At 44.4% G+C, this 17483-nt stretch overlaps 1 protein-coding gene across 2 annotated transcripts in view; it reads left to right on the top strand.

Annotated features, from left to right (window-relative positions):
- Positions 1–17483, top strand: part of LOC306777205 (solute carrier family 45 member 3) — a 29577-nt gene that overhangs the window by 3953 nt on the left and 8141 nt on the right. The window contains exons 1-2 of one of the 2 annotated variants that reach the window (XM_079268239.1): positions 4654–4692; positions 14581–14911. In XM_079268239.1, coding sequence (XP_079124365.1) covers positions 14764–14911 — 148 coding nt within the window. In that variant the 5' untranslated portion in view covers positions 4654–4692; positions 14581–14763. Of the gene's footprint in view, positions 1–4653; positions 4693–14580; positions 14912–17483 lie in introns of those variants that run through there. The other variant, XM_079268238.1, reaches the window with a different exon arrangement.

Below are 17483 nucleotides of genomic sequence, written 5' to 3'. Positions count from 1 at the left end.
CTGTCATTATGGTTTAGAAGTCTGAAGCTATTTCCAGACAGACTCTGGAACAAATGTTTTTCTCGCTTTATCCACACGATTCTGACCACTGGAGTGTTTTCATAGTCTGTTGTCTTTTCTCTTTTTTTTTGTTGACTGATCTAAGAACTCACCAGGAACTGCAGCTCTTTCTGTTTAGTTGCGCTTGTCTCCTTCTTCCCCTCCATTCCATACATTCATAAATCGTCAAAAAAGCCTCAGGATAGGTGCGTATTTTAGCTTAGCAGCTACCAACGTAACACACCTAAATTGCTGACCAGGCTATTGGCGGTTGAGTTGCATGTTGGGTAACGTTGGTGCCAAGTTTTGACAAGGAAGAAGAATGCTTGAACTAAAAAAAAAAAGATAATGTATGTGGTTCTTCTGCATCGTTTTTATTTTTGTAAAAGCGGTGCAATGTGAGTCCAATAATGTTATGCAATGCTAAATCTGTGGAGCACTCTTAAGTGTACACACAGACGGTGTGCAGTTCCTCTCGTCAAACAGGTTGAGAGTAAGAATGCCACTGAATGAAGATGTAATCTTCACATCAGGACCCTGCCTCTCGTTCTTGAAGTTGCTCTTTTTCTTTTTCTTTTTTTAAAGAAGAGTATAGGTTAGGGCTGGGCGATAAATCGATTTAATCGATTAATTCGAATGTGTGCTTTAAGGCGATGTGTTTTATTGAAAATCGAGAAAATCGCCCCCACCCCTCCCCCCGTTGGGTTCCCGTAGTTGAGTGCGCGCGCATTGTTTACAAACGAAAACAATGGCGGCCAGCAGTGAAGCTCTCGTTCTTAAGAGAGGGAAGAATGTGTCTTCGGTGGTCTGGAAATGGTTCGGGTTCGTGTCATCTGACACAGAACAAACAGCCTCAAACAGAGGCATGCCGCCGAGTGGGAGAAGCGTTGCACCCTGAGGAGGGAGCAGGACCGCGGGAGCACAAGCGACGCTGTCTTCCTGGCAAAAAATATTTCGAAAAAACATGCACTACTGTTTAATACTGTTGGTTATGTTGTGAATGCACTTGATTTTGTTTACATGCACTTATTTACTGTGCAAAATATGTTATGTTGATGTTAGATCAGATGTTGCACTTTTGAAAATGTGAATGTTAAAGGGTCACATACATTTTATTTCATGCTGTGTTTGTATCAGTGTATTCAGTTAGAAAAGCTTACTGTAAAAAGTTACATTTGCACAGTTGTTTACAATGGAAGGCTACTATTTAATGCCATTTAATGTTATGTTTAATTTAATTTTATATTTAAATGATTCAGGGAAACAAAAGAGTGACCAAATACTTTTTGTATACTACAGGCACCTTTCTACAATGTTCAGGTTTTGTTTGCACTTTATTTTTATCAACCTACGAGGGAAAATCATCACAAAATAAAATAAAAAATTGTTTTCAACAGCTTCTGTCATCTGCAAAAATTTGTGGGGGAAAAAAATCGATTTAAATCGTGAATCGGATTTTTTGTAAAAAAATCGGAGATTTTTTTTTTTGGCCATATCGCCCAGCCCTAGTATAGGTTGACATTCAACAAGTTGCTAGCAGCTAACAAGGCATCACTCCAGAGAACCCTACAGACCCAACAGTCTGCCTCTCTTTGCGTTGTTCCACTCACAGTCCTTCTGCTGGCCTGATTCAATTTGCTAACTTTACTTAGTTCTGCCCACATGTTTTAAGTGTGGAGGGGACTGCGTGGCATTGGCGGCAAAACAGCCTCAGGTCTCCGGCTCTCACGATAGGTGGTGGACACAGACGGCGAACGAGCCTATATTGCATAATTCCCCATTAACGAGAAGCACTACACGAGAGCCTGTCGTGGCTGCTACACCACAAGTCCAGATGAGACGAGCCCTGGAGCGGGGACAACCCGGGCTGGTCCTCAGACATTTTCCCATGGTGATAAGGACTTGGCCAGATGTTTGCAATACATACTCACACTCTCTCTCTCTCTCTCTCCCTCCTCGACCGAAGTCAGAGAAGCCCTAGAGAGTGTGTAATGTGGCAGATCTGGTAAAAAGTTCAGTGTGCCAAATTATGAATGACCCTGACCCCTCCTGATGATTTCTTACCAAAACGGCGAGCCAAGGGAGCGGAGAAAGGTTCCCATTCGAATTAGCGCTCTTTGAAGTCGGTCGCTGTGAATGGGGGAAACGGCGTATTCCAAGACACCACAGTGTTCTCTTTCATGTCGCGAGCTGAAAGGGATGCGATTGAGTGTTTTGAGGGAGACCTTGATATTTGAGATGCTCTGTGCCTCGTGAAAGGATCAAGCCTATGATTTGAGTCAATATGAGTGCGACCGCTTTGATGCCTGCCTCTGCCAGTTCAGTGTTTTTGTCAGAAACGCTTCGTACAGCAGGCTTAGCGGATCAGCCATGATGGTCCCCAAACAGCTTGCATATGTGTGAAGAGGGCCCTGCTGCTCATGCACACGTGTACAATATCACACACGCACACATATGCACACAGCCACATCTAATGGAATTGCTGTTCCACCCTCGTTGACGGTAAACGCTGTCCCGTTTGGGAACTTGTTTGATATCGAGTGTCCTGTCCGAGGTTGAGAGGACCTGATTGAGATGAGGGAAGCTAAGATTTGTCTTGATTACATGTTTCTTTTGTTTACCGGCTTTTCATCTTGCAGAGCTGATGATTGACATTTCTTATTTTCCAAAAACACCCAGGGTAGCCTTCCGCCTTTTAGTCTGCATTTGTGGGTTTGGCACACAAAGGCCGTACCGTTGTAAAAGGCTTCCTATTGTGTAATTGTGTTTTTATGCCGCTGTTTTTAGAGGATGGGCTACATTAAATTACAATGCCACTGCAGAGCACTTCATGACTGTGGGCAGGATGTTTACTAAAATGTATTTAAATGTTGTGTGCACACAAGGTTAGGCATATATGGAGAGTCAGAGTGTGTGTGTGTGTGTGTGTGTGTGTCGATGCTACTGGTTGGACAGAGAGAGGACTTTGCCCTTCTCTTCCATCTTTCCCATCTGGTTTGTGTAGCATTTGACTGAGGCGTTAATCATTGGGCCTTAGGGCCACTACTGCTTTGACAACAGCTGGAAAAAGGAGATGGACCTGTTGATGTCCGTCCGTCCTTGTTGCTGTCAGTCCTCTACGCACTGCTGTGTGAACTGTATCCCTGCAGCTGGAGGGTTCATGGCCTTGGTGTTTCTAGTTTCTTGAAAACAGCTGGAAGGGCCTCCCTGGCTCTATTTCCTCTATCTGTAATGTCTCTCAGCCCTCAACGTCCTATAAGTCACCCGGTACCTCTATACTACTTACCGTATTTGTTCTCCAAAGTATTTTAAGTTCGCTGACTCGCCTTTATTTAGAGGAACTTTCAACACTGTAAAGGCTAATTCCTGCTTGCCACATCCCCCTGTGCTGAGTCGGGGTTCTGGCTGGAAAGGATGCGTCTTGTGGAAACTGTGTTCGCGAGATGATGTACACGTGTTTGTGTTGGACAGTTGTGGAGTAATCCTGCATCTCTACACTTTGAATGAAATGTCTCATTTCCTTTACATTAATGTTCTTGTCATGAATCAATGACAATATCTTATGATCTTAAATGTTGGAACTCAGCTTTCTGGGTCAATACAGCACGCACTGAGGAATTTATCTCTTCAAGCCACTCCATTGACCATTTACACTGATTTCACATAGAATATGGGGAATTTCCCTATATGCCTCTATTGATGTCTTCTTCCCTGCCTCCCAGTGTACATCAGACCTGTTTACGTGGCCTCATGGGCTAAATATTCCATTGCTTCAATTGTGTGTATTTAATGGTTACATTGCAATTCATACCATGTAATAAGGCTCATCATCATCATCATTATCATCATCATGACTTCACGAAAAATTGTTTGACTTTGAGATTGGCCATGAAAATAACCGTCTAGTCCGTTTGATAAATACTCTGTGGGGACAACACAAGGCGACACAACAAACTCTGACACTTCATCTCAGTACCGCTAGTCAATGCAAGCCATGATAAAATGTCATCCAATAGGACAAATGTGTTTTAGATCTTTTTTAGAACATGGTATTGCTCCTTGTTTATTATTAAAGATGATCCATCTGATATCCTCACGGATGTGTTTTCCTTGGGTTACCATCGCATAACGTAACATTATGACACATTAGCCAGTAGTTTAACACTGGCTCATTTACAGGGATAGTCATATATTATTTATGTGTGTGTGTGTGTGTGTATATATGTATGTGTGTGTATATATGTATGTATGTGTATATACATATATATATATGAAGTGTAAGTCAGGTCTGCTGCATTAAGTTTAATGTTTAGTTAATGGGAAACTGCCCCAATTTCTCTAAAACTTGTTTGTTAGGCTAATCTAAGTGATGCGTTGTCTCAATATTGAGATATACAAATTAAAAGCAGAAACGTATGATATCACTGTTATCCTTCAAACATGTTCATTCATTATCACTCAATGTAGTTGCCATGGTAATTTAGAGATACTAAAGGCTTTTTGAGATGGTCCTGAGCATCATCATCATCATGTCTTAAATAACTGTAAAGTTACCCATCAAGCCTTTTCTTCTTCCTGTTTGCAGCTGGAGGAACCACAGTAAACAGTATGAGCGTTCCTCCTGAAGACAATGAATCTCTGAGAGCATCGCAAGTAAGATTGTGTTCCTCAGTGGACTTTACATCTCTGTCTGAACTCCATGTGTGCTTTTCTGTTTGTTCTTTAATAGCCCGGTTTAATAGTCTGTTAGGACATTTCTTCTCTCAGGAGAATAACACACGTCCTGCTGTGAGGCTCCTTTTCAGGAAGACATCGTACCAGCAAGTGAAGCTCCCTTTTGTTTTCAGGGAACGTGAAAGCAGTGCTTTTTAAGATAGATGCTTTATTCATCCCGCAAGGGAAAAATTGTAAAAAAAAAGTATTAAAAAAATGCACAATATACACAATGAAATAGAATCGTATTAATTAAACAAACTCGATAAACTAAACAGTAGTGCAAAGATAGTGTAGCCATGTTGTAGTCAAGTGAATGATGGTTTGGCCAGAGGTGATTTATTCTAAAGTCTTATTGCAGAGGGCAGGAATGTTCTCCTGTATCTCTCCTCGTGACAGCGGAGCTGGATGAGTCTGTTGGAGAAAGGGCTCCGCTGTCCCTGCAGTAGGTGGTGGAGAGTTATCCACTGTGGATAATAAAGGGTTTATACATACTGTCTGCTCTGGATGTTACATGGCCAGCTGCTAGTCTAGCTAATATGGAAGTAATGCCAGATGATGGCTTCAGTGATTGTTCGTGCAGGAATTTATTCTTAATGTATGAACTGATCATTATAAAGCTCACTAAGAAAGAAGAACATATAGTGTTCCCTTTTATTTGTATGGTTTTATTTGGTCCAAATCTCAGTTCTGTGTGAAACACGAAGTTACAAGAGCAGTGAAAGAGGAATATTATGTTTGTTCTGGGAAAAGAACATTTGCATGATCAATTGGTCGCATGCATTGCTGTTGAGACATTTGTTGAACATAGTAAATTAGAGGGGGAATTGTTTCAGTAATTATTTGACAGAGCAGATGTTTTTGACACCTCTGTGTTTTTCTTTAATCCAATACGAACAAAGCATGCGAGGATACAAGATAGCGGTGCACCCATATCACAATGGAAACGGCATTCTCTGGGGAAAACCCTGCATTTCTCGCCGACACATGTCACATTTTCATTAGGGAGGTGTTGGTCCTGAAATCCGGTGGAGTGGAAACCCCATACATACTCAAGTTAGCTTTGTTGCTTTGAGTTCATCTTCTCTTCTCGGGCGCAGAAGAGTTTTTGACTGACCCTAAAGGGGACGTAACATTATTAGCCTCACAGCTTAATGGATGAAATATTCCATCATTTCATTTTCATTATTTATGTTACGAGGCATGCTGTGGCGGTGTGCGACAGATGGCCCTGTGTAAGAACAACTTCAGCCTTAAGGGACTATGTAGAAGAGTCTTGGACCATCTATGTTCTGTCCTAGGATAGATAACTCCTGGAGAAGGTTAGCCGTCTGGTCGTCATTGGAATAGTGCTAATCCTGAAGGCGCTACATCTTAAAAGCCATCGGGTATGTATGAAAGCTCTGTGTTTAATGTGTTTAAGCATCAGCGTCACGTATTTACTTGAAGGTTAATTTGCTGTGGAAGCACACAAGGAGTGATTGATCTTTCCCATCCCATCCTTCGTGCTATGTATAATGTGGCTGACATTTAGGCTCTATTGGGTCCCTGCTGCCATGTCAAGAGTAGTGGCCCTTCCATTCTATTTCTGACGCACAGGAGAAGCCGGGTTTGTGGAAACAGGCTACCATGGAATTAAAGGCTCCTCTCCCTGCCCAGTGTGCTCATGTGTCGTTAGCCAAAGCTGCAGTCGAGCACATACACAGTGTTAACAATAGAAACCTGGCAGCACGGAAGGTTGAAGATGTGTTTTGGTGCAGTATCATTCCATGGAGCAATCTGTAGAAAGAGCTGTCAGGCGGTTGGGGAAAGTAAGTGTCTGGTATGGAAAGAGGTTTTGTCTTTTTCCATTCCTATTTAATTATTGGGCAACAAGGAGGGTGTTTGTTGGAGATAAGCATACGTGTACTTTGGGCGGGTGATTGCACACCATTGAGATAATGTGCATTTGCTGACTGTTTTTAAAGGAAGGGCAACATTTGTTCTGTGTGAGCTTGTCCAGATTTCTCCAAACAGAAGGTTTTGTCAGAGAGTCAGACGTATTCGGTAAGTGAGGACACTGAAGTCCAAGCAGAGTGAGCGAGGCCCCGACTTCCTCCAAAATGGGATTTTCAGAATTCTCTTAATTCCAGGCAAGCCACTCCTGTTGCAGAGGGGAAGTGCTGCCAGCAGCCATGGAGTGGTCTCGTGTGACGTCACAGTTTAGCTGTCGGCCATGTTGGAGTACATGTTGGAGTACACACAGCCACTGGCATGCACGGCTGAGTCGCAGAACCTATCGATCATGGTGAACTTTTGTGCTGTCTTTGGTTGTGGCAGCAGAGCTGATAGAGACAAGAAATCATTCTTTGGTTTGCCAGCGGTTATTACACATCAAGGAAATTACACGAAGGAGCTATCCAAGCGACGTCGCCAGAAATGGCTGTCGCGCATCTCTCGAGATATAAAGGAATCGAATTTGGGGTACACTCGAGTATGTGCGGATCACTTTATAAGTGGTCAGTGATTTTATTTGCAAATTCGTTTGTGAACAGTATTTAATAAAGGAAATATAAATTAAACATGGACATGAGAAGGTTACCGAAGCTTCATCGGCCCGTGACAGCAGTCGGTGCCAGAGATGTGTCGAGCGTGTACAACAGACGAAACACATAGATGCAGCCTCAGCATTGCTTGATATGAGTTTAACGTCGTATCATGTATATATATATATGTGTATATATATATATATGTGTGGGGGGGGATGAAGTTAGGAGTTAGTTGAAAGTGAATTCCTACACACACGCACACAATGACATGCACGTACAATGTAAACAAACACACGTGTCTGTTTGCGCTGAGTAAACATTGAATATTGCTAAATATCGGACCAGATCTGTATATATTTACCCTTCCAATGACGAGATGAGAATTCTCGACGACCGTTGCTTTGACGTCTCGGACCCATCCACTGACAAACTGATTATCAGCGTCGAGCCCTTTGTAGCACTCCAGCTCGTCTTTCGTGTAAGGACTGGGGGTGTTCACGAGATACGTGTAGATGTTGGCGTAGTTTACCGATGGAAGATAAGTAGGATCGGCACTGAAACGATCTGCACTCATCGTATAAGGATCCAAGTTACCAATAACCTTCAATTTGGCCAGGTAGCGAACCTTTGATGCACTATCCAGTGGTTCAAAGTATGGTATTTTCGCCGCACTTCCTTGTTTACTCGCCGCCATGGAGGATCTGTATGTACTCCAACATGGCCGACCGACCTGGTAACTAAGGAGATCGTGACGTCAGTGAGACCACTCCATTCTCCGCACTCTGTCTTCATATTGATCTGCCTCTGGGCTCCAGAAATGGGGATTCCTTAAAGCCAGCCATTGTCTAATGACATTACTCGACACCCCCACACCCCCACCCACCACCACCCTTCCCATTTTAGAGCTCCCTTCGCTCCACTTTTTTTTTTTTCCTACCTCTCACTGTTATCTAATTAAAAGCTTTTCTATGGAGGGTTGGTCTTGGCCTCCAGGCGCGGGGTACAGAAATGGCAGCAAGCTGGGGGTTGAGTGATGGTGTGTGCGTGTTTGCAAGTAATCGTGCATGTACGAGTCTACTCAAATAGGCTTATTGCTGGCTGAGCTGGTGAACCAGGAAAAGGGTTAAAGCGGTCCATGGACAAGCGGTCATGCAGTAGTGTGAGCTTAGCTAAGACTGTGCTGCAGGAGGGGAGGTAATGAGAGAGGGTGGGAGAGCTGCCCCTGGCCTGAGACAGCTGAACATGATACTGGGTCAGGGGGTAGAATACAGAACCTTTAGGGAGTTGATATAGACAGTGAGAAAGAAGGGATGGGTGAGTGGTAGGAGATATCTATTCATTCTTTGTTTCCTAACCGCCTGCTCCTGCCAGACAACACAGGTAAGTGTGTGTCTCTGTACAATATTCCAGGGCAAGGTTTTAGCTTTGGTCCGGATTGTGTAACACATTTTCTGAGACCCATACTGACGGACAGGAAGTGACAGGATTCCTCAAGTGCCTTGGGGTTTTCCCAGTTCCCACCTTACAGGCTGAGGGAGAGAGAGAGAGAGAGGGAGGGAGGATAATGGGAGGTGGACTAAATGAGAGAGGAGGAAACGGGACACAAAAAGAAGCAGGATTTAAAAAAAAAAAAGTCACTCACTGAGCATAGGGTTGAAGCAGGTGGTCAAAAGAGTCCGTGCAGATATGCTCTGCGAGTGGAGTGTATTGATTGGATAAAAAGTGTGAGCAGCCTTTAAAATAGATTAAATGCTCAATTTCCAGCAGTGCGTGTCTGTCGATGGACCCTTTGAGCGTCGCTTCTTTGGCTGGTGAGTGTCATTTTGCCAAATAAATCCTCTCCTCTGGGGCTCATCGTGTTATTGTGCTTTCATCACACTTTCTCTTACATTGTCTTCCCTCAATGTGCAAATAGCTGTACAAGTTAGAATTAACAGATGTCTTTGTAATGGCAAAGATGCACATGTTTAGTCACGCATTTTGGGGAGTTTTATCTGCTGTCATTCAGCCAAGCATGATGAATTCCCTCTGAATGTGACGAGCATGTCATGAAATGAAACCGTAGCTCCTGTATTGTGACTGCTAATATTAGTGAAGTCCAGTTTCATCCTCTCTTCTTGTAGAGAGTCTAATTTAAGAACTGACCGTAGCATTCTTACCAGAATGGAAGTGTTATAACATGGCTATATCAATGATTTGACTTGGAATATTAAAAAAAGGTGCCACACACTTTAGCCTGCGTCTTCAATACATCTCATTCTTGCATGTTACAACATAGTGTTGATCACAAATACCGTCTGTCTCACAGCAATTAACTGGCTGTTGAATAAACCTAATTAAGACTGTGACTCTATTAACTAAATGTAAACACACCTGATCATGGTTGAAAGAAAGCTCATTAGCGTCTGCATTCCCTGTTATTAGTCCTTTCACCTTAACACAATAGGTTTGCGATGACTGGAAAGCCACGGCCCGTGGGGAGGCGTGTTATCAGCCACATTGACTCACAAGAGGCTACACAGACCAACTCTGCTGCACTCCATTGTTGTGCTATTTGCATGGGCCAGTACGATAACTGTCACCTCCCTGAGCCGTAGCTGCCTTCATTCTCTCTTGTGGACAGAGCTTCCTCAGTTCACCCTCTGACTCACACACACACACACACACACCCTAATTATCCCACACCAGAGCAGCCCATCCTAGGATGCATTCCTCACATGTTCACCTGATAAGTGCCATTTGTGTTTGTGTGTGTGTGTGTTTCAAGTCCTTCCGTGTGGATCCGCTGCAGTCTCCTTCGGATAAGCACTGACTTTTTTTCAATGTAGGAGTCCGTTGGTGTAGAGCTGCTTTTTAAAACTCTATTGGGGAATTCCTGTGTTGTGAATGAATTACTGAATTTGAATGATTGCTTTGATAATAGCTTTTTCCTCTTAACCATAAATGGCATCCTCCCCCCTAAAATATTTTTTGAAGCCGCTGATAGCATTGTTCTCTCAGGAGCCGTGGACGATTAGTTTCTTGTCGTCTTTTTAGTCTTTTAAAGTAAAGGGACTTATTTAGAGTCGTTGGCCTAATTAGGTGCAGATATGGAAAGAGCACTCCCCATTTTGGCACCGCTCCAGTGTCACTAGACCCTCCAGGAGTAAGACGAGGTTAAGTTTCCTGCTCCATCATAAGATGTATGTCCTTTCATCGCATCTTCTCCCAGAAGCACTGCTTCAACATAACTGGCGACAGGTTGACTTTTCATTTAACTAGGCAGCACATTACAGGAGGAGAGTATTAGCGGCAGACAGACAGCCGTCCGCCTGCCGGCGCGGCCTTTGAAATGTTATGTTGGTCACATGATTTGCGGTGAAAGGCGGGGTCAGGGGTCACAGTGATGGATGTAGGCTTAAGATTTCAGGCTAGGGGGTAGGGTCAGCGCGGTAAGGGCTGCCTTTCAAGTGAGCCGAGGCAGAACACAAATCAAACACTCAACTTTTTTTTGTTACTGAAGCAAGTTAAACAAGTTTCATGATCTTATCCAGTCGTGAGTAACTGAAGGAGACGGTGTGATTGGGGGGGAAATGGTGGCAGAGGTTTGATGGTGTCAGTGCAAGGGGCTGTGGTGGTCTAAAGGTTGGAAGGAAGAAGTGCGACCGGGAGGTCGTCAGTGCATTCCCCCGACACATCTGGGTGAAACTTCCCTGAATCATTAAAGGTTAAAGAAATGAAAGAATCAGAACACCTGTCCAAACCAGGTAGAAATTAAATACAAGCATTACAATTAGCTGGTGAGTCATTTGAACCGTTACTGTGTGATACATGCACGTCTTAGATACAGAGATTAGATGTAAATCTGGCCAAAGACATGTCAGAGGATTTCAGAATCTGCTTCATAAATGTACACGAGAAGACAAATGAGACGGGAGAGAAATGACAGAACAGCATCGCTAGCTAGCATGCAGCTAACGTACCGTTGGTACATTGGCTGTTTGGAGAGAACACACACACACATTGTCCACGATTTTGTGCGAAGGACGCATCGCGAACATCTGAGGTGCCGAGAGGAACTGAACACAGTGCACAGTAATGTGCAGGAACTCAGCACAACACTGTGGAAAACAGGCCACAGTGCTGCAGCCATTCAGCTTGAGCCAAACTCCCAACCAGACCCTCCTCTTGAGGTTTCTGCAGCCACAGCCTCCATGTGCCTGTGGCTCTGATGTCATCTCAGAGCAATTCCTTCCCCTCTTCTCTTCCAAACCCCACTGAGACCCCCATCCTTGCCCACCCAACTCCTCTCTCTCTCTCACACACACACACACACACACACACAGACACACACTCTTTCTATATCCTACCATCTATATGAACGCTGCGTCAATAAAAGACTTGGAACTGGACTCGATAACAGCTCACTATATCAAATGACTCTCTCTGGCACAATGTATACAAAGGCTGTTTTGTATTGTAAGAATACCGTTCAGAGTCATTAGGACCGGGTTTTTTATTTTGGGGGGGGGGGGGGCTGTTGCTGAATAGGTCATGGTAATGGAGCAATGGCAGAGCTGACAAAAGCTGCCCCCCACCACCCCTCCTCACCAGCCTGGCTCACATTGAATTGTTTAAACACGGAAGGTGACGAGGAGAGTAGGGCTGCGCGATATGAGTGAAATATGCAACATGTGCAAACACTTTGAATGTCGCAATGAAAATATTGCTTGCGATTAAAATAACAAAACATATCAAGGTGTGTATAGATTGTGCAATATCGCAGTATTTCACAATGTTTTAACTGTGCTAGTTGACGTCACAATGAATCATTTTTTTAAAGTTAGATTGTGCAGCCTTACAGGAGAGCTGTTTCCAAGGCTATAAGAGGACGATGAAGAGCATGACTGGAATACATTGCAGAGTCGTGTGTGTGTGCGCGGGCGTGTGTTTCTTTCTTCCCTCCCTAGAGCGAGCGCTTGAGAGCTCTGTTCTGCTTCGTGCGAATGCCACAAACATTGAAATTGGCTTAAGAGCACCATATTAAAAACAAACGAATGGATTTTATTTTCATGTTTGACTTTTGAGGTGGATAAATGGACTGATCAATGCTTCCCGACACTCCTACTGTTTCATCTATCCATCCTCCTCCCTCACCCCTGTCCTAACTCTGACTCGGGTCAGGACTTAAGCAACCAGTCAATTTGAAAAACCCTGGAATCTGACTTGCATTTTGTGCAGGCCTCCAGACAAGCCGCAGACGCTTGGGTAGACAAATCAGATTTCTCTATTCTTGCCACCGAGGGGCCCTTCTGTGTTCAGTGAGAACGTATGACAAGCGAGTCAGCTGGGGCTGCATTTGAAAGCGTTCGCACTGAGATTCAGAACCATAAGGCATAACCAGTCGTGGGCAGATATGTCTGTTAGAATGCAGGTCAGAGACGAAGCTGACCTCATGGGTTGAGGAAGGATGAGGACGTAATGCAGAGGAGAGGGAGGGGGAACGTACACAGAACATGTTGGTAGGGGGTTGTTGTGACCAGACAGGCCACCGGGGCAAAGGCTGGTCTCCTGATGGGTGTCTTTCAGCGTGCCCAGGCTGGGTGGGAATGTGATCCGGCGGGTGTGAAATGGTCCTCTCTCTCAGTGACCCAGGCCCCATGCTAGGTCCAGCCGGCTAACACTGTCGCTTTGTCCTTCCGATTCTCAAAGAGCCCGTATATCAAAGGACTCAGACTGGCTGAGCTGGGAATGTATGAGTGCTGTCGGAACTCTGATGGCATCATTGATGACATTTGGTTAACATCTACTGGAAACTACTTTCAAACTTGTAACAAACCACTCAAGATGCATATCCTATACTGTATGAATCTGATTAAATCACTTACTGATCGCTGCATGTTTCTGTGATTAACCACATCTTGTTAGAGACGATGACATCCATTTATTTATTTTTTTTGCTGGGAGAGAACAGATGGGCCGCTTTGGCAGACAAATGTCACACCAAATGCAAATATAGCACTTTGTTGTTTCTGTGTTTGCGGCGGTTCTGACTGTTCTTGCTCTTTCCCTCTGCTTTAAAAGAAAGCACACCTCATTGGTGGATGGATGGTGACTATAATGGTAATCTCAAGTCTTTTTTCCATGTGCAGATATCTAAACGCACACAGATTGCAGGCAGCCCGATATGTTGTCTTTGGAATGAAAGAAACACCTCCGTCCTTCAGATGAATATCAGTCAAATGTAACACTACAATCTCTTCAGAAACGCAGGACTGATTAGGAACAGGGATAGGTTGAACATATGGCATCTTAACAATGAGGCCTGTGAGGGAATATCAGCTATTCTCACGAAAGGAAAAAAAAATAAATCTTTCAATGTGTGGTTGACTCCTCTGCCAATGTGGGACAGCGTGCAAAACATAACAAGGACACAGTTTGATGTGGTTCACGTTGGTGTTCTGTTTGTCTTCGTACACAAAGCTTAGAGTCGCATGCAGCTCAGCCTTTGACTGAAACACATGATCTTCACAACACAAATCACTTTTCTAGAATCACATCATAGTTTTCTGGTGAAACATGCTGTGAAATATCATCCCTCTCAGATGTTCTCTTCTACCTCCTCGCTCTCTCGCTCTCTCTCTCGCTCGTGACAAGTCTTTTCAGGTGATAAAGACTTTTTCCATGCACATTCCGCTGAACAATGGTAGTATTCTGGAAGGAACGGAAATGTGGAGGGAGGACTGCAGAGCTTAATAATACAGATAATGACAGGGTCAGCCCAGGAAAGGCTCCCTCTAATACTCGCGTTATTATGGAGGAAGGGAGGTGTATAAAGGAGAGAGATGGGAAATTAGGGTCTTGGATCTTTCAAACCTCCACCATGCATGTTTTGAGACTTTAATAAAGGCACGCAATGCTGCAGAGGGGAAACGAATTTTCTTGGCAAATGGTTTCTGTGTGTTCGCCACGTCGCTCCAGTTGACTCATCCCCTCGGTCCGCCTGTTGTTACTGCTGTCCCGAAGCTGTTGGTGAGGAGCTCTGAGAACGCATATATATCATATACTTCAGACTGTAGCTTCCACTCCCATTAAAAAGAAGAAGGAAAGAAATTGGAATTTGTGTTGATTAGATGCTGTCGTGAGAGACATCCCCCATGCAACCTGAGACCACTGACCTCCAGGTGAAGCAACCTGGGAATGACCTGTATAACGTGGTAGCCTTAGCCCTCGCTCATGTTTGTTCCCAGCCGATCAAAAGTTCCCAAAAGTTTCCTCCCGTTTCTCACAGCTCTCCTTTTCGTCTTCCCCTGCTCTTCAGATCCAGAATGCTGAGAAGAGGATGAGTCCTCCAGGTCATCTGAGACATCCACGTGTCTTTGCTGCTGTCCCTCCCCGACAGCCCTCTTGTCCCACCGGGGACAGACCATCTGCCTCCCCTTGCCCCTGCCCCCAGTAGTAGGCCATCCCAGAGGAGAGGAAAGGCGAGCCCGCCCCAGTAAATATGCCTGGATGGAGGTCTCAGTGGCGTCTCGTCCTGCTGAACTCCCTGGCCTGTGGCCTGGAGATCTGTGTGGCAGCTGGGATCACATACGTGCCCCCCCTGCTGCTGGAGGCCGGAGTGGAGGAGCGCTACATGACCATGGTGCTAGGTAAGGGCTTGGGATCTGGTTACCAGGCCCGTTTGCGTCCTCATAGTGTGTGTGTGTGTGTGCACGTGTGTTTTGCTTCTGCGTCCTTCTTTCCCACACACATGCACATGCTCTCATAATCTCTGCCTCTCTGTCCTTATTCTGACAGGGTATTTACTGTTATTATTATTGTTATTAAACATGACTTGTTCACATCTACACACACACACACACACACACACACACATATTGCTGAACTGCCAGGGTTTGATCATCTACTCTGTGGCTTTTTTATTGACCACTTGAGTGTTTTCTTGTCCAATTAATAGATTTTCATAGCCCGTAAGTGCCATTTATTCACTTTGCAATACTTTGTGTCTTGTCATGAGGCTGAAAAGAAATGAGATTGTATTTTAATTAGTCTGAATGCGTTGTGGGCTGTGGTTACATTAAAGCCATTATAACAGATGGAAACCGATTTGATGAGTTTCTGTTCACGCTATGAGAAGAACAAGATGTGTACTTGTCCAGTGGTGGCCAACTTTGTGTGGTGGTGGGGGGTGGGGGGTGGGGGGGGGGAGGGGTGTTGCACAGAGGCGTGACCGTGCCTCAGGGCTCCTATCTTCTTTCCCGTTCAGGTCATAAAGACATAATTGAGGATGTTGCATAAATCAGTGGACATATCATCAGTTGTTTTGTTGAGGCGGTAATCGGCGCTAATTGAAAGGCAGCAGGAGAGCAAAGTGCCGGAGGAAGAGCCACGGTTTCCAGACAGACTGAGACATGTGTTGCTTATTGCAATGCATGGAATTCCACTTCACAGTGAACATTGTAAAACGAGGAGCATCTATGATTGACTGACTGACTGACTGACTGCTTATACCTTTACAGAACTCTCACCAATGAAAACGTTCAGACAGACATGTTTGTTTCTTGCAATAGGTCAGTCACCTCAGTGCTCCCAAATTAGTAGCACGCGTGTCTAAAGACAGTTAGCATCACCCATATGGTATATATTTGCACACTGTAACTGAGTTTACTTGTGTGCAACGTGAATAGCTGCATTATCCTCGCCCAAATGGCCTTCACATGCTCTTCACTAACGGCGTCTCTTTGAGATAGTGCCTTGTGACTATGCAGGCGATGAATACAATTCCACTAAAACCAAAAGGCTATTCAAGTAAGGAGAACAATATACACTTCTCCTCCCGTTTCTGTAACAGCTGCTGGTGATATGAAGAAAAATGAGTTCATTGTAGAGGTCCTCCCAAACAGCCTGCACTGTGAGCCAGTCTGGAAATGGCACTCAACCTAATTCTCATCTCCCTGTATTATAATGGAGTGCTGGAGTCTTATTTCAATGAAGATAGATATTGTGTCTTGGGAGGGTTAAAGCTAATTTCCACGAGCAGTAGTGTCAGGTTCACAGAGGGCTGCTTTCTACTTTATCTAATAGCCATTTGTTGGCTGCTTCATCCTCCAGTTGTTACTTCCTTTCTCTAGTTTCCTCTCTGTTAGCGGAGAAGACACTCTATGCGTTTTAACACCGAGGTGTCCATTACTCTTGCTATTTTAAGCATATTTAGTATTCACATTTTATATGAGATTTTATATGTGTGTGTTAGGTTAGACACCACACTGATTTGTGTGTGCGTAACTAGAGCTGGAAAGCAGCATGCGTTGTTTTCAGAGGCTGGAAAGCATCGAGTGTAGATTAAACTCTATGGGGAGTCCATTACTTTACATAAAACACATTACAATAACAGCATGAAAACATCTTTTGACATGGCAGCTGTAAAAAAAAAAAAAAAAAAAAAAAACTTTTCTTATTAAAATGCCAAGTGTTAAAATGTTTGTCGTTATTGCACATTGCACTAAGATTTAGAATTAGAGTTCAGCAGCTCGATGGAGACGGGAACAAAAAATAGCTTCAGGTGGTTTGATTTGCACTTCGGCACATGTCAGGTCTTCTTCCTGATGGCGATGGTCCGATTCAGAGAAGAGGGAATGTTGAGAGTCTGCAATGATTTTTATGCGCCTCTGGCGGAGACACAACGGTTCAGGTTACACTGTGACCTCACGCAACACATTTTTGGCCAGAACTCAATCATTTACATGGTAATTATGAGAATTTCACACAAATGTCTTAAACGATAAAGTGACATTTTGGACAGACGTGGATGTAATCTGCATCTCTGGTTGGCGGAGGCGGTACTTCTAGTTGCTTGTTTCATTCAGCTCGTGCAGGCTCTGTATGGGCTCATCATCATTCTAACATATTACCACTAATGCTGTTCTGTGCATGCTGGCAGGCCTGCTTTTCTCACGGATCGGGTCGTTTTCGATATTCCACGTGTGTATGTGAACCCCACATGTACCATGGTGTGTTCTAATTAGCCAGACCCGACGGCGTGTGGAGGATGAGCTGAGGCTGGGTTACCCCTCAGGCAACAGGCCATCTGTAGGAACCTCACTAGCACTCAACAATGATGGCAGCGAGGCACATGCAGTTCACTCCCTGGTAGGGGAGCAGCAAGCAGGACTTGACAGGACCGGTTGAAGGCAGGCTGAAAAACACCCAAACACCTGTCAA

The sequence above is a fragment of the Melanostigma gelatinosum genome, assembly GCF_949748355.1.
Source record: "Melanostigma gelatinosum genome assembly, chromosome: 1".
In the NCBI taxonomy this organism is placed as follows: Eukaryota; Metazoa; Chordata; class Actinopteri; order Perciformes; family Zoarcidae; genus Melanostigma; species Melanostigma gelatinosum.
This window is presented reverse-complemented; position numbering and strand designations above follow the sequence as displayed.